Source organism: Cornus florida, unplaced genomic scaffold (assembly GCF_030987335.1).
Source record: "Cornus florida cultivar Cherokee Brave unplaced genomic scaffold, ASM3098733v1 CherokeeBrave_3.0.0_Hap2_Chr09, whole genome shotgun sequence".
Taxonomy (NCBI): domain Eukaryota; kingdom Viridiplantae; phylum Streptophyta; class Magnoliopsida; order Cornales; family Cornaceae; genus Cornus; species Cornus florida.
The window spans coordinates 88,565,556-88,592,733 of record NW_026775579.1 but is presented as its reverse complement, the minus strand read 5'-3'; the positions used below and the strand labels follow the sequence as shown (position 1 = coordinate 88,592,733).

The 27,178-nt window shown below is 37.3% G+C and overlaps 3 protein-coding genes across 4 annotated transcripts; 1 reads left to right on the top strand and 2 right to left on the bottom strand.

The window, feature by feature from the left end:
* The first annotated feature begins 5,762 nt into the window (after positions 1-5,762).
* On the top strand, positions 5,763-7,319 carry LOC132273455 (glycine-rich cell wall structural protein-like). Of its 2 annotated transcripts, XM_059774413.1 has the most exons (2): positions 5,763-6,571; positions 6,611-7,319. In XM_059774413.1, the coding sequence occupies exons 1-2, from the start codon at positions 5,806-5,808 to the stop codon at positions 7,162-7,164; spliced, it is 1,320 nt and encodes a 439-aa protein (XP_059630396.1). In that variant the 5' UTR covers positions 5,763-5,805; the 3' UTR covers positions 7,165-7,319. The 2 variants fall into 2 exon arrangements, with proteins under 2 accessions (XP_059630396.1, XP_059630395.1); XM_059774412.1 differs by having other exon boundaries at positions 5,763-7,319.
* Positions 7,320-7,752: 433 nt separating this feature from the next.
* LOC132274967 (large ribosomal subunit protein bL28c) lies at positions 7,753-10,769 on the bottom strand. Its single transcript, XM_059776339.1, has 2 exons — positions 10,434-10,769; positions 7,753-8,126 (listed from the first exon to the last, which is right to left on the bottom strand). The coding sequence occupies exons 1-2, from the start codon at positions 10,645-10,647 to the stop codon at positions 7,894-7,896; spliced, it is 447 nt and encodes a 148-aa protein (XP_059632322.1). The 5' UTR covers positions 10,648-10,769; the 3' UTR covers positions 7,753-7,893.
* A 606-nt stretch (positions 10,770-11,375) lies between these two features.
* Positions 11,376-26,666, bottom strand: LOC132274966 (splicing factor U2af large subunit B). The gene is made up of 10 exons (XM_059776338.1): positions 26,501-26,666; positions 23,445-25,001; positions 23,212-23,349; positions 16,447-16,518; positions 14,870-14,911; positions 14,674-14,763; positions 13,108-13,215; positions 12,896-12,988; positions 12,664-12,743; positions 11,376-12,544 (listed from the first exon to the last, which is right to left on the bottom strand). Exons 2-10 carry the CDS (start codon positions 24,843-24,845, stop codon positions 11,815-11,817), a joined length of 2,754 nt encoding a protein of 917 aa, XP_059632321.1. The 5' UTR covers positions 24,846-25,001; positions 26,501-26,666; the 3' UTR covers positions 11,376-11,814.
* Positions 26,667-27,178: the final 512 nt, after the last annotated feature.

Here is a 27,178-nt window from a genome sequence, read left to right as displayed (position 1 = left end):
TGAAGATAGGGTTGGGTTGGGCGTGGGTATAACATTTCATATGGTGGGTTGGACTCAAGTTATATGTAACGACCCTCACCCTGGCCAGACACAATATTGTCCGCTTTTGGCTCACCCAGACCAGAAACTTCCCAGGGGGTCACCCATCCTGGTACAACTCTGTAGTAAAGCGTGCTTAACTTAGAATAGTACTAGGATGGGTGACCCCCTGGGAAGTCTCTGGTCTGGGTGAGCCAAAAGCGGACAATATTGTGTCTGGCCAGGGTGAGGGTCGTTACAAATGGTATCAGAGCCTGACCCCGCCGGAAGTGTGGCCAACGAGGACGTTGGGCCCCAAAGGGGGGGGTGATTGTGGCGACCTTGTGCGCGGGTGTGTGTGAGCGTGTGTAGGGGCACTAGTAGGCTACCACACTGGGCAAGCTATAGGTGCACAATCCCATATCGTCCGGGTGTGGATGGGGCAAGTGCTATATGTAGATTCAACACCTTTCTATGACACAAAGCGTTTTAAAGCCGCGATGGTCGTGAATCCATCAGAACTCTGTAATTAAGCGTGCTTAACTTGGACTAGTACCAGGATGGGTGACCCCTTGGGAAGTCTCTGGTCTGGGTGAGCCAAAAGCGGACAATATTGTGTCTGGCCAGGGTGAGGGTCGTTACATTATACCTTAAACCCGTTCGAGTTGTAGCCTTACTCTATATGAGTAGTGTTGTTCACACCAAAGAGAGAAAAATGGGGAGCCAAAAGATTCTCATTCAATAAGTTCCACATTTGTCTCTATTTTGATCAAACTCTTCTGCTTTAAAATTATTATTGTACGGTATATAATACTTATATATATAATATAGAGAAAAGTGCAAAAAAACCCCTGTGCTATTGGGAAACTTGCAACTAACCCCCTAAACTATCAAAATTGCAAAAAACCCCTGAACTATACAATTTTTTTGCAGATCACTCCATCCATTACTCTTCCGGTAGGATCCGTCACTGTTCCGGTCAGATTTTTCCATCACAGTGACGACGTCATTGACACTATAATTTTAATGACTATAATACCCTTATGATCTTGAAAAGACACTAAAACCCCTTATTATTGTAACCATTAAACCTAAACACCCTTTAAAAACCCCCAAACACTATATATATATATATATATATATATATATATATATATATATATATAGTTACAAATTATTGTTTTTCTTCTCCGCAATGCGCATGATGGAAAGAAAAAAAGAATCTTTTCTGTTAATCCTCTGTTACCAATTCGAGATAATCTCAATACATCCGAAATATCAATATAGATAAATCTTTTCTGTTACTAATTACACTCCTAATATAACTCAATCATCTTTGCCAACAATTATAAATACAGACCAACCCTCTTCTCATTTTACTTCACTTGAGAAATTCTAATCGCTTTTCGTTCTTATGTGTTTTTTTGGGTTTTTTTTTTTTTTCTGTGATTGATTGTGTGAGTTAGAAAAGAGAAACAGAGATGGAGATTGATCTATCACCAAGATTGGTGAAGAAGTTGTACGGAGCCCATGGGGGTGCGTACTACGCATGGTGTCCCAATGAACTAGCCACGGCCGAGCCAATATCCAAGCTTTCCACAGCTGGCCGATTCTAGATGCATTGCCCATCACCGGATCTATCTCACTGGTACACAGCCGCGCTTCATCACAAGCCACCGTCATCACCGCTGTGCCAGTCACTGAGTATTATCGCCTCACCGGAATTGCGACTTCTTTAATCGCTGATTCGCTGCCGTCGCCACCGTTGCGCCCGCCCATCGTCGGTGCACCGCTAAGCTCTCCCCATCTTTTTCAGCCGCCAAACTCTCACCATCGCAGCCCGTTGCTCACTGCCCCAAGCTCTCCACGGCCGAGCTAACATCTGAGCTCTCCACTGCCGGCCTATTCTAGACCCAATGTCTATCACCGAATCTGTCTCACCGGTGCACCGCCAAGCTCTCCCCATCTTTTTTCAGCCGGCGCCTCCATCTTCATAGTTGTGCCCTTTTCACCAATCATCCCACTGTTCCTTCTTCATTTGGGATATTGCAGAGAAATCTTCTGGGTTTGCAGAAAAATCAGTTAAAACGACGTAGTTTTCTACTAGGATAAACTGGTCTTTTACTTTTTTCGGCGTCCGAAGTTGACGTAGTGGGGTAAAATGCAACAAAATAATAGTTCATGAATTTTTTTGTAGTTTAGGAGGGTTAGTTGCAATTTGCCAATAATATAAGGGTTTTTTTGCACTTTTCTCTTTAATATATATATATACACTTGTTGCCGTCCTTCGCGGGAATTGCACCAAAAATCCATTACTAACGGCATCATTGCCGTTAATTTCGGCTTTTTGCTTGAATTTGGGGTTGGGCCTTGGGCCAATGGTTTTTTTTTTTTTTTTTTTGGATTAACCCGAGGTGTTCGGGATGGCACGAACCCATAGGGCCCCTCAATAGCCCGACTAAATGTGACAGCAATTTGCTGATTTGTCACAGAATGCCGATTGGAAAAAAAGATCATTAAAGACATTATCAACAAACGCATAATATTAATAACAGTGAGCATAAAATCTAAAGAACAATACTTGGGTTTAATTTTTATTCAATTTTGCTAATGTAACTCAATAAAATTGTGACAAGTGAATTGGTGTTTTGGATTTCGGATTAATAGAATTTTAGTATAAAATTTAAATTAAATTTTGGGTTAAGTGCATTAAACCCCCCTAGACTTTCTTCTATTTCTCAAAAAACCCTCCTGAAGTATTAAAAAGATAGTTTAACACCCCAAACTATTCTATTAGTTGCAAACTGTTAGTTACCGTCCAAAATTTAACGCCCGGGAAGCACGTGACATAGATGTGATTAAGCAAAATTTTAGAATGGCAAAAATAACCTTATGACTATTAAATAAATATTATATAGAAATAATGTATATATACATTACTCTCTTCCATTTCCATTTATTTATTTATATATATATATATATATATATATATATATAAAACGCTGCATTTGCCGTCCTTTCTCTCTCCAACGACCTTTACCATTTGTCCATGGCCAACACCACCACTGACCATCCATGGCGCCACCACCACCGCTCTCCCTTCCCCCACAAAGATGCTTCTTCCCTCAGAACCACTTCCAGCTCCACCATCTATGGCTGCCGCCACTCCCTCTCTCTCCAATCTATCTCCTTCTCTTTTTTATTTCAGTTTTTGACCTCCAACTCCGACGATGACAAGAACGATGAAGGGGTGAAAAGTCAGTCAATGATCTGAAAGTCGTCTTCAAGCTGAAACATCGCTAGTTGGAGCAGATCATCGGCGTGGCCGAGGCAACAGGCGACGGGCTTCTCAGCGGCCACGGGAGTCCTGATTTGAATTTGCATGATTGTACACATAGAGAGTACTACATTATACATATATAGTCCTCTCTTAAACCTCCACTCTTCTTGTATATCTCCGTTCTTTGTTCCTCGTCATTGCTTACTTGAATCACTTTCTCTCTTTACTCTATCTCTTTCTGGGTCTCTCTCTATTTTGGTTGATCTTGGTTGGTATTCAATATGCCCTTCCCTTAATTGCTTTTCCAATCATGTTATAATAATACAAAGCTTGAATTTTTGAGTTGATTGAAGTTGTTAATGATATGGGTATTCTTCAATTGGGTTAGATCTGTTGATAAATGTGTTTAATTTTCATTTTCAGTGCCGCCATGGGAGACGACGTCCATGGATGGGGAAGAAGCAAGAAGAAAATTTGTTATATGTATATATATAACAAGTATTTTTACTTATCAAATATATATATATATATATATAAACAAGTATTTTTAATACATTTAAATTAGTAATTGAGCTGTCATCCTTTAATTGGAGGGAATTATTTTTTGTCCAGTCAGCAAAATTATTGATTTAGATAGGATGACTAGTCAAATTTTGATTTGATACAGGGATTACAAGTGCCATATCAACACTCGAAGTAAAGAAACGAGTAGTATAATTAATGGACAGAATGGTAATTTCATTTCTTACTTAACGGTTGTTTGATGGTGTGGGGTAAATTGCAACACTCTTATAGTTTAGGGGGTATTTTTTAGTTCAGAGCGGTTTTGTGCAATCGGTCATAATTGAGGGGGGTTTAATGTACTTAACCCTTAAATTTTTTTCAATATCAAATTTAAGACACTATTTGGTATTCAAAATATAACATAATGAATTCTGAGGAGATGAAATCATGTGGACCTCATGTGTGAATATTTATATGTAATTCGCTTAAATTTTCAACTTGTATAAAACAATGGGTTGTAATACCGAATTTGAAGGACAGATATATCCAACAACACTACATAAATGTAATTGAATGCCTCCAACTTTCAAACTAAGTATAACTACTCGTCATTGATGTTTATACAAGTTGAAAGTTATCCCCACTGAAAAAAAAATTCAAATATATCTGATTCTTCGACTATTTATTATTTTTCTTGCTGGCTTGGCACCTGTTAATAGTCTTTGTGCAATGCACTTTGGATTGACTTAAAAAAAAAAAAAAAAAAAAAAAAAAAAATCAACTTGTACAAACATTAAACACTTGACCTAGGTTTGACAACTCTGGTTTGGATTGACTTTTCTGACTCTCTTCTTTTACTTTTTGAGCGCGGAAGCAGTTTACTAGTGTGTAAATAAATGACTTCCGTACTATGTATGTTTATGCTTTGAGTAATAGTGCATGTACTTTAACTTGTTGGGTTTTATAGTCATTTTATTTAGGAAACTTTAAAAGTTTAGGTAAAAGGGAAGAATAATCTTTGCCTAGGTTGAGTTTCAAAATATGAAAATGAGAAAGACAGCCAGTTCAATTCATTTATCTTTATTAACAATTCTGATTCAAAAATAAAAGCAGTATATTAAGAAAATTAAGAATGCTTCCTTATTTTTTTTTTTTATAATACCAAGATTTGCCATAAGAAGCCAGAGGTTTCCTAGCTCGTTTCAGAAACAATGTACATATATATATATAAATATAATAGGAGAAACAATGTATATATATATATATATATAAATATAATAGAAATGCTATTCACACGGATGAGTTTGAAAAATGGGGAGCCCAAGGCTTCTCATTCAATAGTTTCTACATCAGTCTCCATTTTGGTCAATCTCTTGAGCTTTAAAATTATTTTCATATATATATATATATATATATATATATATACACACACACACTTGCAAATAATGTACCAAGAATTAAACAATATCCCATGAAGCATTTTTCCGCTCATGTGAAAGCAATTAGTGTTCTTTTTTTTTTATAATTTATTTATTTATAAAAATATCAGCAAACGCCGTAATATTAATAATAGTGTTATATATATATATACACTATTATATAATAGTGATAAAAAGATCATTAAAGACATCATCAACTGCCAAGAATTAACCAGTATCCCATTAACATTTTTCCACTCGATCATGTGAAAGCGATTTGACGATTCGTCAGAGAATGCCGATTGGCTATTGATTCAAAATTTAAGGCGTTCTAATTAGGGATAAAAAGATCATTAAAGACATCATCAACTAACGCGTAATATTAATAATAGTGAGCATCAAATCTAAAAGTGGAAATTAGTTGGTTGTTGAGAAGATTTAATGTAAAATCGAATTGATTGTGAGAGTATCAGAGAGTGCCTTAATTATGTATATATATATATTGCCCTCGTGCTGTTAGCAGCAGGTCATCAGGGACAAGTTCACAAAAGTTCTTGAAGTGATAGACATATATATTCTTTGAAGATGAAAGTTGGTGCAGTGAGAGTTTGTGTTTTATCGTTGCTTTGCTTTCATGTTCTTGTTGTGAGTGTGGCGGTTGCCAGAGATTTGGTGAGTGTGCGGAATGCCGATGAGGAAGACAATTTTTGGAGTACTCTTGGTAAGGAAGTTGGTTTTGGATTTGGCGGTGGAGCAGGCGGTGGTGGTGGAATTGGAGGTGGCGCTGGCGGTGGAGCAGGCGGGGGTGGTGGAATTGGAGGTGGAGCTGGTGGGGGCGGTGGTATTGGTGGTGGCGGTGGTGTTGGAGGTGGAGCTGGTGGCGGCGGTGGTGCTGGTGGAGGTGGTGGTGCCGGTGGAGGCATTGGTGGTGGTGCCGGTGGTGGCATTGGAAATGGTGGAGGAGCAGGCGGTGGAGCTGGTGGCGGAGTAGGAGGAGGGGCTGGTGGAGGCATTGGTGGTGGTGCCGGTGGAGGCATTGGAAAGGGTGGAGGAGCAGGCGGTGGAGCTGGTAGTGGAGTAGGAGGAGGGGCCGGTGGAGGAATCGGAAAAGGTGGTGGAGTGGGTGGAGGAGCAGGTGGTGGTGCGGGTGGAGGAATCGGAGCCGGTGGTGGTGTAGGTGGTGGTGCTGGTGGTGGTGCGGGTGGAGGAGTGGGAAAAGGTGGTGGAGCAGGTGGTGGTGCCGGTGGAGGAATAGGAAGTGGTGGTGGAGTAGGCGGTGGTGCCGGTGGAGGAGTAGGTGGTGGTGCGGGTGGAGGAGTCGGAAAAGGTGGTGGAGTAGGCGGTGGTGCTGGTGGAGGAGTAGGTGGTGGTGCGGGTGGTGCTGGCGGAGGAGTAGGCGGTGGTGCCGGTGGAGGAATAGGAAGTGGTGGTGGAGTAGGTGGTGGTGGAGGTGGAGGAGTAGGCGGTGGTGCCGGTGGAGGAGTAGGTGGTGGTGCGGGTGGAGGAGTCGGAAAAGGTGGTGGAGTAGGCGTTGGTGCCGGTGGAGGAGCAGGTGGTGGTGCAGGTGGAGGAATTGGAAAAGGTGGTGGAGTAGGCGGTGGTGCCGGTGGAGGAGTAGGTGGTGGCGCCGGTGGTGGCATTGGGGGAGGATCAGGTGGTGGAACAGGTGTTGGTACCGGTGGTGGAATTGGGGGAGGAGGCGGAGGTGGGATTGGAATAGGGGGTGGAGTAGGTGGCGGTGCTGGCGGAGGAATTGGAAGAGGTGGTGGAATTAGGGGAGGAGGAGGAGGAGGAGGAGGAGGAGGTGGTGGTGGTGGTGGTGGTGGATTTGTTGGTGGAGTAGGAGGAGGTTCTGGAGGTGGAATTGGGTTCGGTGAAGGATCTGGTGGAGGCGGTGGGGGTGGAGGCGGAGGCGGAGGGGGTGGTGCAATTGGATATCCCTGAGCGTAAGAAGCCCCTTTGACATCTCTTAACGTTGCATGGGTAGCCTCCTATTTAAAATCGTGTAATCAGAGCAACAGACATATTTTACTCTAGTTGAACAATATGTATGTCAAACTTATTCTTAATTAATAGTAACATATTACTAGTTACCTTCTCATACTTTACTTTGATCGCTTCAAAATTGAGGGAAATTCATTTTCATTTCCAAGATCTTACTGATAAGAACTTGTTATCAAAAACCTCTCACTTTAAAATCAGTTCCAAGAAAGAGTTTCAGGATTCCAATTTATCTCACGAGACTTTGTTAGCAAATTCTTGGAAGTGGTAATGCTCAAATTTAGTTTAACTTTTATTACGGAGTATTTGATTTGTAGAAAACCTACATTAATAAGTTTAAAACGATTGAAGATTTCTGGTTTAGTTCTACAATGATTTGGACTAATCCAAAAATAAACCAATTAACCAAACACAAGACAGCATAAGACCAATCAATCATACTATATTCCAAGCAGTTGCTCAACACACACAACTTGAGAATGAAACACAAGAAACTAAACTCACCTGAGTTCACACACAAAGAAGAGAATGTAGAAACAATGGAACTTTTCATTTGAACCAAAAAGAAAAGGTTTAGCACAACATTGAAATACCACAGAAAAGATGAGACAAAGCAAAAAAAACTATTTAGTGTTTTAACAACAATATTAGAAACAACGAATACGCAATCCACTACTCCTTGCGAAGATCAATCCCAGCCTTCTTGGCAACCGCATCCAGTCCATTCTTCTCTATGGTTTTTATTGCCTTGGTCGACAAGCGCAGCTTGACATAGCGCTTCCCTGCCTCCCACCAGATTCTCTTGTACTGTAGATTCACAAACTGCAGTTTCTTTGTCTTATGGTTTGAATGGGAAACCTTGTTAGCTCTGTTGGTCTTTTTCCCAGTGAACGGGCACACTCTACCTGATAAACATATCCATTTACGACATGTTTCAGGGGGAAAATAAAAACAATTGAATGCTTTATAAAATGATGAACCTGATATGTTAGAATGGCATAGAACTGAAAAGTAAGGGCATTGCTAATGGAAATTACAATGATAATGGCTAACTGATTCATGTTTCTCAAATATTTGACTACTTTTTAGTTTTGTTTGATAAGGAACTAGAATAGAATATCTTATAACAGACAATATACAAGTATATAGCCATCAAGAAACTGCAACTAAAACCAATGCCACAGAAGTTAGAAACTCAGTCATGCTAAAATCTACATTTTCCTGATCCCCTTCCCACCCAATAAAACAACAATAAATATGAAAATCATAAAAACATGAAAATGCATATATGAAACAATTGAGGGCCTTGAACTTCATCAATAACCACGTGTAAAACCCATATATACAAATCGAGTCAACATTTACATATATCATCCAAATTACACTTTGACTCTCTTCCCCCTTCTTCCTTTCATTGTTACACTAATAAGGAGACAAAAAAAAGAATATTTATAAATACCAACACATTTGCTTGCGATTAACAAAACTTGATTATCCTAACAGAATCCCTCCGCATAAAATGCAGAAATCTCAGGGCGGCCTCTGCTGTGAGTCCGCCCCGAAGCTAAAACCCAAGTACCACACCTGAAATTTACAAATTAACCAGGTGGTGCAGCGTCCAGAGTGCATATGTTAATTTTAATGTGTGTGCACTTGAGGAGATATGTGACAAGGCTGCACCATAACTGTAGAAGTGATAATGCACCCTTTCTCATGCACCAATTTGGGGAAAGATAAGTGTATATCAGCTATTTGAATTCCCCTTTTTCTCAAAAAAGAAATGGCACTTTTTTAACTCATGACGGACCTCTGTCTTATGAAAAATCCATAAGAATGTTGGAAATAATAGTAAACATATTTAAATTCAAATTTGTGTTCTAGAAGGAGCTTGCAAATATATGTTCAGACTTTAAAGACCTTTAAGCACTTAAAAGAGGAGGGGGGGGTAAACCCAATTGCTTGAAGTGAGGCAACAAACTTCGCAGCCTCAGTTATGGGCATAATTAATGTTATCAAAATTAAACAATATTATCAACTAGACATTAGAGAGTAAACACGCTACATAATCGAATTCCAAGGTGTGTTTGGATGTCCAACAGAATTGAATGAACCTATTGACATTTTAGCATATTAAAGTAGACATTTATAATCCTAAATGGAGACGCTAGAGAAGTCTCCATCTCACAAGATGATTTTAGAAATTCAAATTGTCATGTTCAAGAAAACAAGAATGATGACATGCTAGGAAAGCTGAAATTCCTGTTATCCTAAATGACTCCGAATTCATAGATTTCAAATACCATATTAACAGCAATAGGACCTGTAAAACTCAAGTGGACATCCACAGCACACTAGCACCGCCAGAAGATTTATCATTTTATGAGTTAACTCCATAATATCAAATAGGAGAGGTTATCAAGAGTATCACTTCTTTATTTGGTTTACCATCTTGTATAAGCTTCTTATAGTGAACATCTCATGGATAGAGTATGCATATTTCTAATTAACATTGCCGTTCTGACTTCAAATTAGCAAGCCATCATTCGATTTGCTACCCTCTCACCAATCTCATTGCTTTGGCTTCACTCAAGTGCACATTATTTGGGTTTTTTGCAATTCACGAATGGATTTCCAATCGCCTTTTCCCTGGATTCCAAAGGTTTGGAGCAAAAGAGTAAGACAACTTCTAGGGCAGACTCCGAATTGTACTTTCCACAACATTCGAAAAGAGACCATTCATAAATTCTTTCAAAATTATTAATCATCCCCTTATGCGGTTATGAATGGAGCTCCTCTTATTTGCCACTTTGTCCTCCATTAATGAAAATTTTTCAGGGACACCTTAGTTATAATTATATACATATATACACAAGCATATATACATTCCCACATACATATTTGATGATTTCAATCCCCAATTGTAAAACATTACTTCGTTAGCAATATCCAACTCCCATTGCTACATCATTTCCTTTTGATACAATATACCCATCCATGTATGTGTGCACTATAAATATATAAACCAAACAATCAATTGATTCACATGACCCACCAAACATATACCAACATTCGCAGATTATGGAAATTAAAAATATTATTTTGAAAGATGATTCCAACATTTAGTGAATGTTTTTTTGCAAAATTGAAAGCGAAAACCAAAGCAAATAAGTGTGTGTGTGCGTGTGAGAAAGAGAGAGAGAGAGAGAGATTACGAGCCACAGGCTGAAGAGCTGGCCTGAATGGAGCAGAGATGATGGGTTTGGTCAAGAGATTGTTGTAGGAAATTTTGAGGCCACTCAATTGGGATGTAACAAACCCTAGGTCTGGAAGCACCTTCGACTTGAACGACGGTCTGTTAGTCTGTGCTTTAAGGAAGCATAGGTTCTGACCCACCACCAATCCTGATGATGCTGTAACTGCTGCCATGGTTTCTCTCTTCAGACTCTCTCTCTCTCTCCCCCCTTTATCTTATCTGCTTATATTGAATGTTACCCAAGTGGGGGACTCCAGAGGTCGGACTGTGAAAGGCCCAAAATAAGATAGGTTGGTTTGTAAGAATGAGCACACAAATAATATGTAGAATGGAACTTTAGTGATGGTTTTGAAGTAAAGTACTATTTCTTATGTAAAAGATGAAAAGTAAAAACTGAAAAAAAATAATATCAGTTCTTGTGTGGGAAGACTTTAAACTTGGAGTGGTTATTGATTTGATGAATAGGTTTTGGAATTAAGTGGGAATCTAATATTTTTTGAAATAACAAGTCTGATTTAAACTCAAGGGGTGATGGTGGTGTCGAAATCTCTTAAAATCACCTTTTATAATTCATTGCTAAACACATTCGGTACTTCAACACATTCGGTACTTCAGCTCCACATATACTAAAAAATTATCATCAAGAATATTTCGGGCTATTCTATGAAGTTTTGTAGAGTTGTTAGCCAAACAAGGAACGGATGGAATTAGAACATTACGTTTTTTCACTATAAAATGATCTACAATATTTAATTGTCTTGTTTTAATTTTTGTGAGAAGGTTAGGGTGTTTATTAGCAATAAGTTAACTTGCATAATTACCCAAAAAGAAAAAATTGTCAAGCTCAAAAAATCAGTTGCCATTCTTAGAAGCCAAGCTTTTGAGATTAGTTCTTCAGAGGTAAGAAAACAAGGCATACCCAAGTCCATGGTATTCATTGTCCAAAGTATGCAAAAGAAATACAATTACAATAAAAAAATAAATAAAAAAAATTAACTCTCATATCATATAGTAGCATCTAGTCAGCCTCCTAGGTCAAAGTCCATGGTATTCATGATTTTGGAGTTGAGCATTGGTCCCAACTGATGCGTTCCTTACAAATTTGTATGGGTAAAGGTTAAAATGGGATATAGCTCAATGTGGCTTGAAATTCAAATAAAAATTGACATTTCGAAATATTGAAGAATTTTAAAACTGCTACAGCTCTGCTCCACAAGTATATTGTCATTGCCAGGCTTGTGCAGAAGACCATGCTGAAAATTACTAAAACTCCGGCTTGTGGTAAAAATCGGTGGACCATGGAAACATTTACATCAACCATTGTAAGCATCCAAACAAACTCATTTGGGAAACCTAGCGCGGTAAATATCGTAAGCAACATACTCCACTGACACAATCCGGTCATCAAAAAGACGTCCATGTAAACAGTGGGCTGCCATACAAGTAGCTTCAGTTCTTCGATACTCCACCAGAACACAACCAGGCTCCAAAACATCCCCAAGATCGGAAACATGTTCCATACTTTCAACCTCTATTCTCTCACCACAATCCAGTTCAGAAAAAGCTGCCTCCAATTTTCCATTGACTTCCTCTGATTTCAGCTCTTCCTTGACTACTGCTCTGTTCATCTCTAAATCCGCTGCTTGAATAATTTCAACCTTGTCATCATGGCATTCCAATTGATCTACCGAACTTTTAAATAGGTTGGGGACTTCTGGAGATATAGCATTAGAATTTTCCTGGCATATTGGATTTTCAGCAACCACATGACTATCAACTGGAGCTGGTTCACATATTTCTTCTTTTATAAGATTGTCTACATATTTACCATCACAAATGACGTTATCTTCTTCAGCTCTATCAACTTCTTCAGATTTGGCACAGATTGAAGGCTCTGATCTGCTAATTTTTCCTGAGACACAATCCATACCTTCTACAATTTCCGTGTGTGTGTCATCACACTCCAAATCCTCTATAGCAGAATCTGTGTTGTCAGTGACTTTGCATGTTTCTTGGGTGGAACCACAATTACTGCGCTTGACAACGTTAACAGACTTAACAGTGCCAAACCTGCAAAGATTGGGTGGACATAAGATTTTCAAGCTGACAATTAACACAGAGAGAGAGAGAGAGAAGGGTGTTTAAACCAAAAAGGAAGTAAAATTCAGAAGGGCAGTATCTATTGTGACCTGGCACACTCTACACGTATATCTTCTAAAATTTCTTCCAATTCTGGTTCAGACAGTGATGAGAAACCCTCCGGACTCAACTGAATCATATTGAATGGTGGGTCAGGGCAGCGAGGAGAAAAGAGAGAGTAACATCAGCAACCCAACAAAACTGGCTTCATATAAACTAAATAAAGATGATAAATTATCAAACTAATATGCAGCATACAATATATAATCACAAATAACATACCACATTTCTAAGCTTCAGAACTTGTGTAGGCTTCTCAAGAAGTGGCTTTGCATGCTCAGGGATCCCATAGAAAGGTTGGCTCTCATAATTTTCCTACCATAAGTGTTCATTTTGGTCAAATCTATAATTCTAAGGAGAAGAAAATACAAAAAGTAACAGGAAATCTCTTTCCCCCATTAGACGGAAGAAGAAAAGAAGAGAAATTATTGTACCACAGATGCTGCACCCGGAATAGCTTGAACTACAGTTAGCAGCTGTCCTCCCAACTTCATACCATTCAGACCCGCACAAGCTTTGAGAGTAACTGACTGATCCACATACTGAAACAGTACAGATAAGTAGTCAACAAACCAATATCTAAAAGAGAATGGATGGAAAAGTGACAACTTATAAAATGAAGAGGTCAAATAATAAGCATAAAAAAAGAGGACAACAATAATAATTCACATTGACAGTTCCTTAAAAAAACCAGGCATACAACAGTTTATCCCCTCCTCTGGAAGAAAATACCAGGAGAACTGGTTTATACTAAAACAAGGATTGCCCGGTATTCGTGGGTACTTGAGTTCGCATAAGCCTCTGGGCATTTACTCAAGGAACATGTGTGTTCAATGTGTTCAACTCTCGGGGGCATTAAGCCTCCGCCCTGTCATTATCCTGTACTCTCAGTTTGGGAGTGATTGCAGGTATCCAAAGGGACCAGTCCCACCCCAAAGGGGCAGGATCGCCATCCATTAACCAAGGAAATAAAATAAAAATAAAAAAACAAACAAGGGTCACTGCCGCACAAGGATCCTGACCAGCACAATATCCTGAAAACAAAATGAACCATAATAACATAGATACTGGTACTAAAAGACACTGCATGAAGTTATAAGGTCATTACATCCATCTTTCAATGTTTTAGATAACAATAAGAGGTGTATTTCACCTGAAAACTATGATGTGGATAAGTTAGGAAATAAGCAATCCGGCTTGCATATTTAAGCACCAATTTCACTATGCTCATCTAAGAACTCTGAGCAAGTACAAGCCAAGCCCGACCATTCCAAGCAAAGCTCAGACCGCTTGCCAGGCCATTCTATGATTTCCATGCAGAGTACAAAAAAAATTCGTGTGCTTGTAGCAAGCCTCCATCAAGTCTGAACACAGAAAAATTCAGCCAAGCCCATCCTGAAAAGTCTACTACTTGGCTCAACATGGCTCATCCCATTTGTATCCCAAACTTAAGTGTATCTTGCTTTGACACATTTATTCTGGAATCTCAGAGCACCTTCAGTATGATCTATCAACGTGTAAGTTACCAGTCATAAAATTCAAGACTTGACTGGTTGGTGAATCCCAGACAACATCCCAGTACATAAATGTAACTTGAGTTCAAATTATCACAAGAACGTTCACAATTATTTATGTTAATACAAGAGACACCTAAATAGATAAATAACGTCAATCTAGATATAGAATTCAAGGAAATCATATTACAATTATGGAACAAATAACAAGAAAATTACGCAATTGGCATTTAAAGGTGCACTGATCATTAGCCCTTGCAACATAACTGTACACTAAAATGTTTGCAACACAACATAGCACCAATTATGCACCAACTCATTCAAACAAGATTAATTATATGATAATCTCTGCATTAGTTTATCATCTTAGCAAAATTTTTACTGGAAACAGAAGTCAATAGAAGTACGTCCATTTTTTTTTTTTTTTTTGAAAAGTAAAATAAATCAATAAATGTTGCACCCATGAAAGTACATTTAGTGCGATACCTCAAGAAAAGCACATGGTTCATTAAGATCCGCGTTAACCTCAAAGCGGTACGCCTTTAAAGGTCCGAAAGCACCAATGATCTCCATAAGCTGAGAAAGAAGAATAATTTTTACTCACTAAAAAGATGTTGAAGAATAAAAAAGGTAGAATAGAGGCAATTTTATCATTACTGCACAAACTTTAAAAACATGTTACCGTTTTTGATGAAATAACCTTCGAAATCCCGCCGATAAAAATCTGCAGCAATGATGCACAAAGCAGCTTTTCAAAAGGACTTGAAGAAAATATCAAAATATATAAACCAGAACAAGAACATTTATGGAAACCACCAGTCCTGACCCACACAGCAAGATTAAATAAGTTTAATGCTTGTCAAAAACTTGAGAAAATTCCATAGATTAACCATTAATAAATATATAAGGGCCACAAGTTAAGAAAGCAATACCAAGCTAAATTTAAAAAGCATCGATAGCATGAAAAACATACTCAAGATGGATGCCAAGTGCCTTAAGGAATTTTACAATGCTTTTCACACACAAAAGATGTAGCAGAATAAACTCTTTGTGCACTAAAATATGCAGAAAACAAAGATTGACCATGTCCAACCTCCATCTTACAGGAAAGAGGAGTATAGTGCCAACAGCAACTAAATCAAGCAAACAATTTATGAGGAATATATTCAATGGTACACCACATATGTTCGTCATTCCACAGCAACTAACTCAAGCAAAGACCAACCCCCCCCCCCCCCCCCCCCCGGGCACAAAAAAAAAAAAAAAAAACCATTATATAAACGTAATAGTTGGTCACTACTTGCCAATCTTGGACTTTGTAGCCCAAAAAAGGTGTGAATTGTTATATAAAGCGATATGATTAGGTCCAAAAAATCAAAAAATGATAAACGAAGAACATGTCGACCGCGTGAACAAATCCCCAGTCCCCAAGAACCTATAGACTGATACATTAGGGTCTTTATCAATGCCCAAAAAGAGTTCTTATTTTTCCAAAAGAACTAGACAGAAGATCGATAGCGTACTACTCATTTAAGCACCCAGATCCCGGTTTCACACTACTATTGTCATATATGAGTAGATGCTATTTTAGTAACAAAATCTATTCTGCCAGATATCTTAAATGGAGTCAAAATAAATATTACAGAAATTAAAAAGAAAAAAAAAAAAAACAAATGACAATCCATGTAACTGAAGTGAAAAAAAGAAAGAAAGAAGAGAGATTAATGATTGAAGCAACTAGAAGAAACAAGCTTAATAATCAACATGATAAAGAGATTAGGTGTGGCATCTGCCGACTGCCACCTATTAATTATAAAGTTAGAAAAAGTAGATTTAGGCAGTATTGTTATATACAATGTAAACCAGTAGATGCACCAATAGAAAAAGAAAGATCAATTCGAATAGAAGGTAAGAGACAATGAAGCATACCAATGGGATGAAGTAATAATGAAAGACCCTAAGAAATTAAACATGATAGGAGATATAGCTTGCAATATAAAAGAATGGAAGAAGAGAATTCCTAATTTAATGTGAATAAGGCAATGATGATGATGATACATTTTTTATTGAAAAAAAGAAAGAAAGGTGGCTAGCCTGATCAGAATGAGAATAAATTAACAATAATAGAAAGATGATGTTTTATAGGCTCTCAAATCATGTGCTATAACATGTAAAACCGTACAACATTCAACTCTTCTGAAAGAGATTAAGATAAAGTTAATCACATAGTTATTGCAATACGTTGTTTCAAATACATACCTTGTGAGGTGAATCCTTCACAACATCACTTACTGAATCAACTGCAGCCACTGATTTCTCAGGTACGCCAGTCTGCATGAAAATAGCAACTGTCTGAAAACCTGCTACATGAATAGTAACCACAGTATACCTCAGAAAAAGTAAAGTAGTAATAGAAAGTACTGTTTCAACCATAAATAGCATATGTTAACGCAAAGAACTCAAGCAAAAAGAAAAAGATGCTAAGTTCAAGACAATTGACGACAGAAGAAACACCAAAGGTAATAAATTTTTTGAGATGGATAATATTTCACATGAAATTTCAAGTAAATTAATCTCAAATTACCGGTTCTGTACCAAGATCCAGTACCCCACATACACTTGTTAGGAAACTAGTATTTACTAAAGATCAGCACTGGAAAGTATATTTTGGGCTTTGTGTTTTTCTATTTCAGGGGCCTTTGGCTCTTAATCATGAAGATGATGAAATCATCATGCTCACCATTCTCCTAAACAAGTAAACATTTTTCAGCACTAAATTTTGGATGGCTAAGAGTGGCAAAGAAACTACAATCAAAATAAAGGGAAGGCCGGTCATCTGCTGTAGTTTGCTAATGGGATAGCATGGCTCACAAAACAGCTAACAATAAGGAATTATAACATTCAGAAATATATAAAAAGACCAAGACTAAGAATGTTCTGAAGCTAATTTCAACACATAAAATTACCAGAATTGGAAGTTAGGCAAATATTATGCGGAGAAATGAATGAAACTAGGTGATGTAAGAAAAAGAAAATTAGAGAATTAGATCGTGTCAAAAATGCATTACCAACGGGGTTATGGAGTTTTAATCCAGAAGAATAGATTTAAACAAAGACAAAATGCTACTTTCATAAAAATATCAACAAAAACAATGCAGAAAATTTAAGACCAGAATGACTTAGCATCTCTGAAGAGTTTAGAAAATTTGGCACTTTTAAAGAAATAAAATATCTAAAATTCGAAAGCTGTAAAACAGATGAAATGGGGAGGTCTAGCGACTGATAGTAGGCTGGAGAACATACAAGCAATGATTGTGTAGTCCATTCCACCAAACTATGCAACAAGATATAAAGCTGCTAGGTGAATATTATAAGAAACACTCTAATGCCTATTTATGAGAAGAAATTACAAAAACAAATCATGAAAACACTTCTATTTCTTACACTTTGAATAAATAGGGGAATAGGAAAGATCTCACAACTGTATTTACATAGTTCTTAAAGGCGTATCTAGATCCCAAAAAAGGCCCCGTGCATGTCAAGGATCAATCAAAAAATGCCTCAACACTCTATAGGTGACAGTGCGACACCTATTCAAATGAATGACATGCATTTTAGCAGGGTACTGACTTCAAAAAAATAAAAAATAAAAAAAAAAAGGAAGAAGAAGAAGGCGCCATTTTTTTCAATCATTCAACCATTTCTTTCTGTCTAACGATTGTTAATTCACATGCTCTATACATTATGCTCTATTATATCCCAATCATTTTTTATTTTTTTTTGATAGATCTTATGATTTAATCCAGTTGGATATTAGGCTGACGGAGTATTATTTAATCCTGCAGCTCGTTGGATATTAGGATTGTGCAATTCATAAGCTTATGGTTGACTACTTACCAAAAATTTCATTTTTTTTTTTTTCCAAATTATTTTACTACTTTTGTGTTACATATTTTGAATTATTTTTATTGTATATCGATTTAATTAAATGTATGCAAACTAAAAGGATATATCACATATGCATATTTATTAGTTTCATTTTTCTTCATCAAAGATTTTTTCCCTACTTCGAGTCAACTAAATTTCTTTAGCTAACACTCTAAATTAGTATGCTAAATGATTCGCTCACGATATTGACAAGTTTGCGTAGCATATTTTTTTCTATTTTTAATATGTATTTCCACCACACATGCACATTAATCCTTTGGGTTCTCGCTTCTTATTGCACCTTGTGCTTAGACTCTAGGAGATTTTGTTGCCTTAGTGCACCTTGAACCTTTAATGACAATTGGTTTTATCAACTCAAAAAAATGCAAAGGTTAGGTCTATCTCCAACCATTGCCTACTCATACTAGGGCTGAAAATGAACCGAGCTGTTCATGTACAGCTCGGGCTCGGCTCGTTAAAAGCTCGGCTCAAACTCGTTCATTTAGTAAATCTATAGCAAAAAAATACTACTTCAATTCATAAAAGAAGGCCAGCACCCAACTTGGAAGCATGTTTTTTTTTTTTTTTTGGTTAAAAGGGTAAGCAACTTGGAAGCATGTTGAGAGTACAATAAATACAAGATAACAATTGGCACTATTTTGCATAAAGTATTTACCATTATTCGCCCCCAGTCTCATTGATAAAAATAAAACTAAATAAATCAATATGGAGAAATGCATTAGAATCAAAAGGAAATACCTAACATTTAGAGTCCAATGCAAAAGAGTAAATTTATAGCCACAATATTGCCAATAAAGATGGATTTTAATTTCAATGGATCAACCATAAAGTGGGGAAAATTAAAGAGTCGCACATAAAATTGAAGACTAAAGAAATAGAAACATGCTACGATGTAGAATTGATGGATACCAATTAGACCAAAGGGATCCACAAAATTGATACAAGACTATACATGAAATATCATTCATGCAAAGCTAGAAATAGAAGAAATCAAGAAGATAAAGAAATTTTTTGTCAAGATTACTTCTTAAAGAACTAATTTGCTTTCAACAAAAACACAGAAAGGACGAGGAAGATCAGCTGGAGAAGCCAAAATGGCCCATGAATTAATACTTTAAAGACAGCCTAATTGGAGATAAATGGCAAGAAAATCCAACCTCAAATAGTTGGCATAAGGTTTATAGAGTTGAGTATAAGAATTTCAAATGCCTTCAATCTATTTTAACATGAACCATTATTCTGCACGTGTTCCCCAAAAAGGTCAATTATAGATAATTATCCAAATAAACGTATGGACCCAATATGGTTACTTTTGGAATCTCATTGATCCCCTCAATTATCTTTGCCAAATTTCAAATAATCTCTTCAGAAACTGGAGAAATCTTTCATGGGGTAAAAGAAGCAAATATGGAAGGACAAAAGGGTGGTTAACTGTTAACATCCATAATGGTGGGGGCAAGCATGTGCTGAATGTAACAACATTAAGCTATGTTGTCAAAGAACAGTCACCAGCTGTTAAAATCAAGCACTTTTGGGAGCCATAGATTCAACAGTCAAACTGCAAACAGCACCACCGAGAGAGACACCAGCAATCTTGATCAAACAATATCCCATTACCATTTTGCAAGTTGAACGCCGTATGAAAGCAAATTAACCATATGCCATAAGAAAGGACTGACACTGTACATCAATGACCCAAGGTCCCAAACCAATTCTAAGTAGGAAAAAAGGAGAAAAGGCAAAAAACACAACAAAATTGCCACTACACCTGAAATCTTCTTATTAGGAATCAGCTTCATCAGCATCCTGAATGTGAGTTACGATACACCCAACAAAAACACCCTATTTAAGATAAATCCAACATGACGGTCAGAGAAAACAAAAACCTCGCACAAGAAGAAAAATGGATTGTCTTGGGCAAAAGAAAGCTAGTGAAACCACAGTGACAATTTGTAATATGAGGTTTCATATGCAATCTGAATTTTCTTCTGAGGTGCAAGCAGAAGTAAAGGAACTCCAAGTTAACCACTTGCGCCATGTAATTCTCACAGTTACGAGGCGCTCTCCTAGATTTACGATTCATAATCCAAGTTAATTTTATTTTTTACAAAGCCTCATAGTTCCCAACCGGTGATGAGAATGGTCAATTTGGGCCAAAGGATTTGCACATTTTTTATCATCTACTCTCATCCATCCTAAGAAGCCTAAACAAAAAAAATCATAATAGTTAAATAATTAATTAATTTACTTTAATTAAATTAAAAGATTTGTCAATGAAATACAGTTCCAATTTCTGGTTCTTGTCACTAGATTTTTTGTACTTATAAAAAGAAAGGCACTCAGACACTAAAACTTCTATCATTGCAACTGAGTCTTATTATTTCTATTCAAAATAGGAACCAGCTTTGCCACATTCAGGAGTTAAGAAAAAGTGGTCTACTAAAGATATAGAAGAAACTTTGAACTTCCTTTCTATAAGATGCACAAACACAGTTTTTGTATGCATTATAATACCAAATTTAATTCTCTTTTAAGACTCATAAATGCAAAAACACCTTATTTGGTGGGAAAACACCTATTAAGAAAAAGCAAACTTTTCTATACTACTCTCATTTCCAGCCACAACCAATAAATTTTCAACAAGATGAAGTTCAAAACCTCTTAGACCAATAAATACAAGATAAATTCTGGCTTTACAAACCATAATTCCCATGACGATATAGGATTTAGTTGTAAGATGGTTTGAGGTTAGACCGACAGGTAGGAAGAGGCAGTACCATATAAGGAGAAAGGCTTCTGTTGTGTAAAAGCACACTATCAGTTCTACCAACTGAAGTCATGTCCCTTTTTTACTATTACACCATGATTGACAAAGAGATTAGAGGAGTTGCAAATAGACTTCCTTTAGAGTAGATAAGAGATGAATTTAAATATTTTTGGAGTTGCTTTCCCCTAAAAGTAGTGGTCTAGGAATTTGAGAGGCTGGAGGTCTCCAAACGATCATGCCATTACATTACAGAGAAAGAAAAGTTTTTGAAGAAAACTGGTGGTAAAGTAATATGCAAACCCGAGGAGCAATTGGATACTGTGGAGGTAAAGATTACACACATTTTCTTAGATATTGGCATCAGAAGGGGTGGATGACTTCTCTAAACATATCAGATTGCAAATGGGTGATAGAAACAAGGAGTATTTTTGGCATGACATTTGGCGTGTGACTGTCGCTCCAAAGGTGTCCTTCCAAAATCTTTGTAAGGTTACCACATACAGGGAGTTGCGAGAAGTTAAATTTAGAATGGAAGCACATGACTGAAAGGTGAAAGAGGTCTTAAAGTTGAGGAAGATTGTCAGAAGATTATAAGTTTTCAAGGCTTCCACTATATGGTCAATGTTCAGGGGATCAATACCACCAATGGGCACATGTAGACAATATGAGGGCACACAATGGATTCAGAAACGGCTTACCAACTTATTTCAACATCCAAGATCCAAACAATGTCACTGAAGAGCTGCTTAGGTTACACGAACAGCAACTTTTTAGTTGCATCAGTCAATTTTGCAACTGTAGCAAATAGCAAGCCACCACTTGTACATTCACAAAATGACTGCACCGTCAGGGATTCAGGGTTGTAGCGGTCCTTTGGCCCTTCAAAAGAAACCGCTCGTCATTCTTGGATGGATGTCCTTTCTATTAAAAACCCAGACAGAACCTCATGTTGTTATTATGGTATCTGATATAATGATATGATACAGATGCATGTCATTTTGACACACATCTCTCTTGCATATCACAAAAACCAGCCTGTTGCATGATGTGATGCTCATATCTTATGACACAATAAATGTCTACGGTGCGCTTGATTCATACATTATGCAACTTGGCAAGAGTCAGCCAGCCTGATAACCAGAAAACTATTTTTCCTTCATTTGGTTCTTTCTTCTCTTCAACTAGGAGTACCTAACTCTCAAGGAAAAGGGCTTTTATACTTTTAAATTTTAATCTTTCCATTCTTCCTTTCCCTGACCTTCATCTCTTAAGTTGGAAATTTTAGGACCTCTTCTTATCCGTTCATTTGAAGTAAACAGAGATTTACCTTTTCTCAAGGCTAATGGCAATTTTTCAGATGTTTCTATAAGAGAATAGACGAAATCTTGTTGAGATTTTGAGGACTTTCCGGTTCAGCATTAAAAGTAAATTTTATTCGCTTTAATTCTAGTGATGATTTTTATTTGACAGAATTGTCAGAAGGCAAGTGATCGACTAATGATTGCAGTTAGTGCAATTCTAGTGGCAGTACACGGTGAATATTCATGCACGCATATCATGTCACTGTTATAGGTTGCCTTGTACTTCAATGCTCAAAGATGTTTGTGCTTTGTATGAGTTTACATCCTTTCTCTACTTATTCAAAACAAAATTAAAATATAACAGAATACAATAATATGAGATATGGTACAAGAAAATAGGAAAATGATATATGACATGCATCATAGCTCAACAACTATTCTTGGGCCTGTCCTGGTTTCAACCACACATTAAATCTCAACCCTTTCAATGAGAAATAATATTGAATTTAACTGGCTCGTTGGGCCTTGTTGCTTTGGGGAAACTAAATTCAGATTCGAACACTGGATCAACACCTTTTTCTAATGATTGAATTATCTCTATATAATTGATATAAATTCAACAAAGAAACTGTCACAGCTTAGGATTCCAGAAAGACAAACTCCTATGATCCAACTGCAAAATAATCTTCAAAAACCATACAATGCACGCGAAAGCAAAAGAATTTCCCTTGCTTAGCATTTTGATAAAATAGAACTAAAGCATAAAATGTGTGTTTATACAACACCATAAAGCAAATGCATTTTCAGCTTAAAGATCATACTAGGAAGAAATCAGGTTCATGTTTGATCATCCAACATAAAATGAAAATAAAATAAAGAACAGGAAAGAAAAAGAAAACAGGAAACCTAAAACCCAACAAGCTCATCTATTCTTAATCAACCAACAGTATTCATTCAGTATAGGACATAAGCAGTACAGCAAGAGAATGGCGTGATTATCATTCTTACAGTTACTTCAACAAAGTCCTTGGGGCGTCTGATTTTAAGAATGGAGCCAAAGAAGGATCTGCCATCAAAAGAAAGTGCTGCTGAAGCATCCTCAGGGGTAAGAAATTCCACAAGAGCTTGGCCCTTCTCCTTGTGTATCTGCATTATAATATGATAAGCAAGCCAAACACGCTTGTCACAAATGCAAGCCAAGAATATGACATGCATATTCAGAAAATTAATTAGACACTTACAATACAGCTGATACATGGCTGGGTCCCTTGAATATAGTTAACACCTGAAGACATTAGAAAACTGTTAAGCCATTCCGTAACAGATTTCTCAGAGGCTGAAGTTGGTAAGTTTTCAACATAAAGCCTCCTCATAGGTCGGGTTGCTTGTGTTAGCTGAATGGAGTCAATGGTGGGATTTCTCTTCAACAATGAAGTGCTAGGAAAAGCCCCAAAAGAGGGTTTTACTGTCGTCAAAAGGGCAGGAACCACACTAGACAACTCATGCATGTTGGATGATACAATTTGGTCTGAAGACTGCAACTTAGAAAGAGTAGGACCAGTAACATTGCTGTCTGTTCCTGCAGGTGGGAGATCCCACCCAGCACTTTTTTTCTCTGGAGAACGATTGGTTGGGGAAGGAGTCTTAATAGCAGCCTCGGTTCTTCTCTTCCTTGGCGAATAACCACCAAGTCCACTTGCAAATCCACCATGTCGTCTATTCTGGCTACTCGATCCATTGCCTGATACCTTGTTCCGATCAGCATCAGAATGCTGTCTTCCCGTTCTATCTTTAGAAGAATGTGAGTACAACTCGCCATGCTCCCGCACATTATAAGATGCCCGTTTTTGCGCCCTCGGTGAGAGTGAAGTAGACCTTCTCCCTCTGTCCTTGTCATGCTCTCTACTCCTCGACCTTCTCCTATTCGGCCTTGATTCTTCATGACGAAATTTTGAAGATTCTTTCCTCTCCTTGCTCTCTGAGAATTCTGAACCATTCCTCTTACCAGACTCACGTTTTTTAGCAGCATTCCTGTCCCTACTTTTTTCATCATCTTCATCGCGGTGTTTCCTTTTGCTCTCTCTCTCAGATTTTACTCTACTTCTATCTGCATATCTCTCCTTCACTACCAAATCTTTTAGATGCCTCTTTTCAGACTCATTTTTAGAATCATCACTTGACCACGCATCATTTTGTCTCCTGACATTAACCCGTCTGTCAATCTTGCCTCCTTTAGCTTCATCGCCAATATATTTTCTCAGTGTAGCCTTTGATTTGGTTTCAGAATCACAAATTTCTTTATCTTTCCTTTTCACTAATTTATCTTCCTTAATAGGCATATCATTTTCTTTCTTCCTAGAACTTACCTTCACAAAATGCTCTGAAGCATGCTTTACACCACTAGGTGCAGGATCACTGTGCTTTACACCACTAGGTGCAGGATCACTCTGTCCCAAACCTCTGTCCATTTCCATACAATGATCCCCTTTAACATTTCCAGATTGTTTCTTTTTTTCCCTTCTATGCATAATCTCATCAAAACTAAAAGGTCTTGTCCGAGCGGCACTTCCCTCATTACAGTTATCCAAGGAAGCTTCACCACTCCTTCCATACCTCTCTTTTTTCCTACTAGATCTGCTCATCCTGCTAAATATAAACTTCCTACAGTACGAAATTCTGACGCCGCGGCATACACTAAGACATGCAGCCAGGTAAAGGAGAAGAGATGTGGAATGAACCCTTGATTACTGTTCAGGCTTTCTCTATGGATGGGGAAAAAAGATAAAAGAAAACGATCACTGCAACCAAACAAAAAAAATATATCCACTAGTCAATTTCAAAAAAGTGTAAGCCACTGACAAGATTGAGTCCATATTACTACATGACAGACCGAGACAGGCCCTACAGTAACAATTTGAAGAATGCCATTTACACCAGCCCAAAAATTACCAACATAAATTTAATGAAGATTCTTCATGTTCATGTTCAGAAATTCACAATTCAGTTTACTATTAGTAAATAAAAATATGACTACTAGATATATTTCTCCCCACGTAAATCACTTGACTGTTACATTGGGCAAGTGCTCCCCTTTTGAGCACTTTTTAATGAAATTTTATTTATTTACCAAAAAAAAAAAAAAAAAAAACCTTTAAAGTTGAATGCTAATGAACTTAACACAATTTAAAAAGAAACAAGAAAATTTCATCAGGAAAATTGCTTTGTTGGTGAAACCAGCAGAAAAAATCAATGCCAGCAAATATTCAACGATCAACTATTTACTCCCTTCCTACCAGTTAACAATGACCTTCCAGTATCCTCCTAGTGAATGAAGGGTATAAACTTCTGTTCAGGATGACAAAATTAATCAGCAACAGTACCAGGGACCTAAGGCCAACTCCATAAATAATGCATTCAACAAAGCAGCCTTAAATCAACAAGAAGACTTCAGAGGTTTTTCTCACTTCACTTTTAAGCCCCAAATTTAAGCATGCACAGCAGCACATGCTTCATTTTATTTTATTCATTAATTCTTATTTTTTGGATTGGAAGAAAAAACAACTATTAGACCCCGTGATAAAAACCAGTCAATCAGTCTAAAATCACAAGGAAGCTTATCAGAATAAGAAAATTCACTTCAGATTCCTAAAGACTGAATAGGCAGAAAGATAAATCAAGTGCCATGGATTTTCTATACCTTTAGTAGGGCACCTTCTTTTTTTATTCCTAAATCCCCCATCCCTCAATCGTGAGATTCGTGAGGGGAAAAAGAGGGAACCAATTATAATAAACGCAAAGAGTCTAGATAACTCACTTAATCACCAACAAGAAAAAAAAAAGAAGTACATCTTCCTTCAATAATCCAATCAAATGGTTGTGTATGTCAACGTAAAACAAAACAATATCAAGGTAGGAACAAAAAATGCACATAATCACCTGACTCTGAATTTTTGGCAAGAAGGCCATTGTATTTAATTGAAAAAAACCAAAAGGGCTATACAAATGCGCACATTTTAGAACGTAACCAGTAAAAAGCAAACCCATATCAGAGGACATATTACAAATTCAATAACCACAACACGCATTATCCATACATATATATATATATATAAGTGCAACAGAACAATATTGGTTCCCATATATGAGAAAGTCTGATTCGCACATTATTATTAGTCTAGTTTCATTAGAGGTTCACGGATTTACGTACATGTACATATGTGCAATTTTCTTTTCTCTTGATAAATTTTACAACATGTGAGTTTGGGGCATCGGTAAACGAGAGAACAATACGGCTTACCTGAACGGACATAACGCCGGAGACTTGTCGGAGAACGGAGGTGGTTGGAGGAAAGTCGCCGGAGAAGTTCGCGAACGACGATGCAGAACAAAGACCAGAGTCGGCTAGAGTAGGTGGGTGAATTCCCAAATGGGTAGTATAGCCCCCAGCTCCGATTGGAAAAATCAATAACCTAGGCAGGCAACTGATATTATCTAATGAGTCAAATTACCACAATACCCCTAACATGTAGGTTATTATATATATATTTTTTTATTAGAAGTTAGATCAGTAGGTACAAAGAGTCGAAACCTGGCATTTTCAAAATCAACCGGAGGCACTAATTACTGGACTATCGAGACATTTACAGCTTAAATTACAATTTCAGCCCTCATTTGTATATAATAATAATAATAATAATAAATTGAAGAGAAAAAGAAAGAAAGAAGGGTGATAATAAAAAATAATAAATAAACAAATAAAAAAAAGGAGGTCAAATTATTTATCATGTATTTATTTCAGGAATGAGGAAGGAAATGAGAGGATTGGGAGGGAGAAAATTGAAGAATGGCCTAGCCTTTGAATAGTGTTTTGATTATCCTTCATAGGGTTGGAAGGAAATGAAATAAGAGTTAGTAAAATTATCCAATTTGTTCCTATATTTTCAAAATAATGTATTTTTGTTTTGTTTGCTACTCA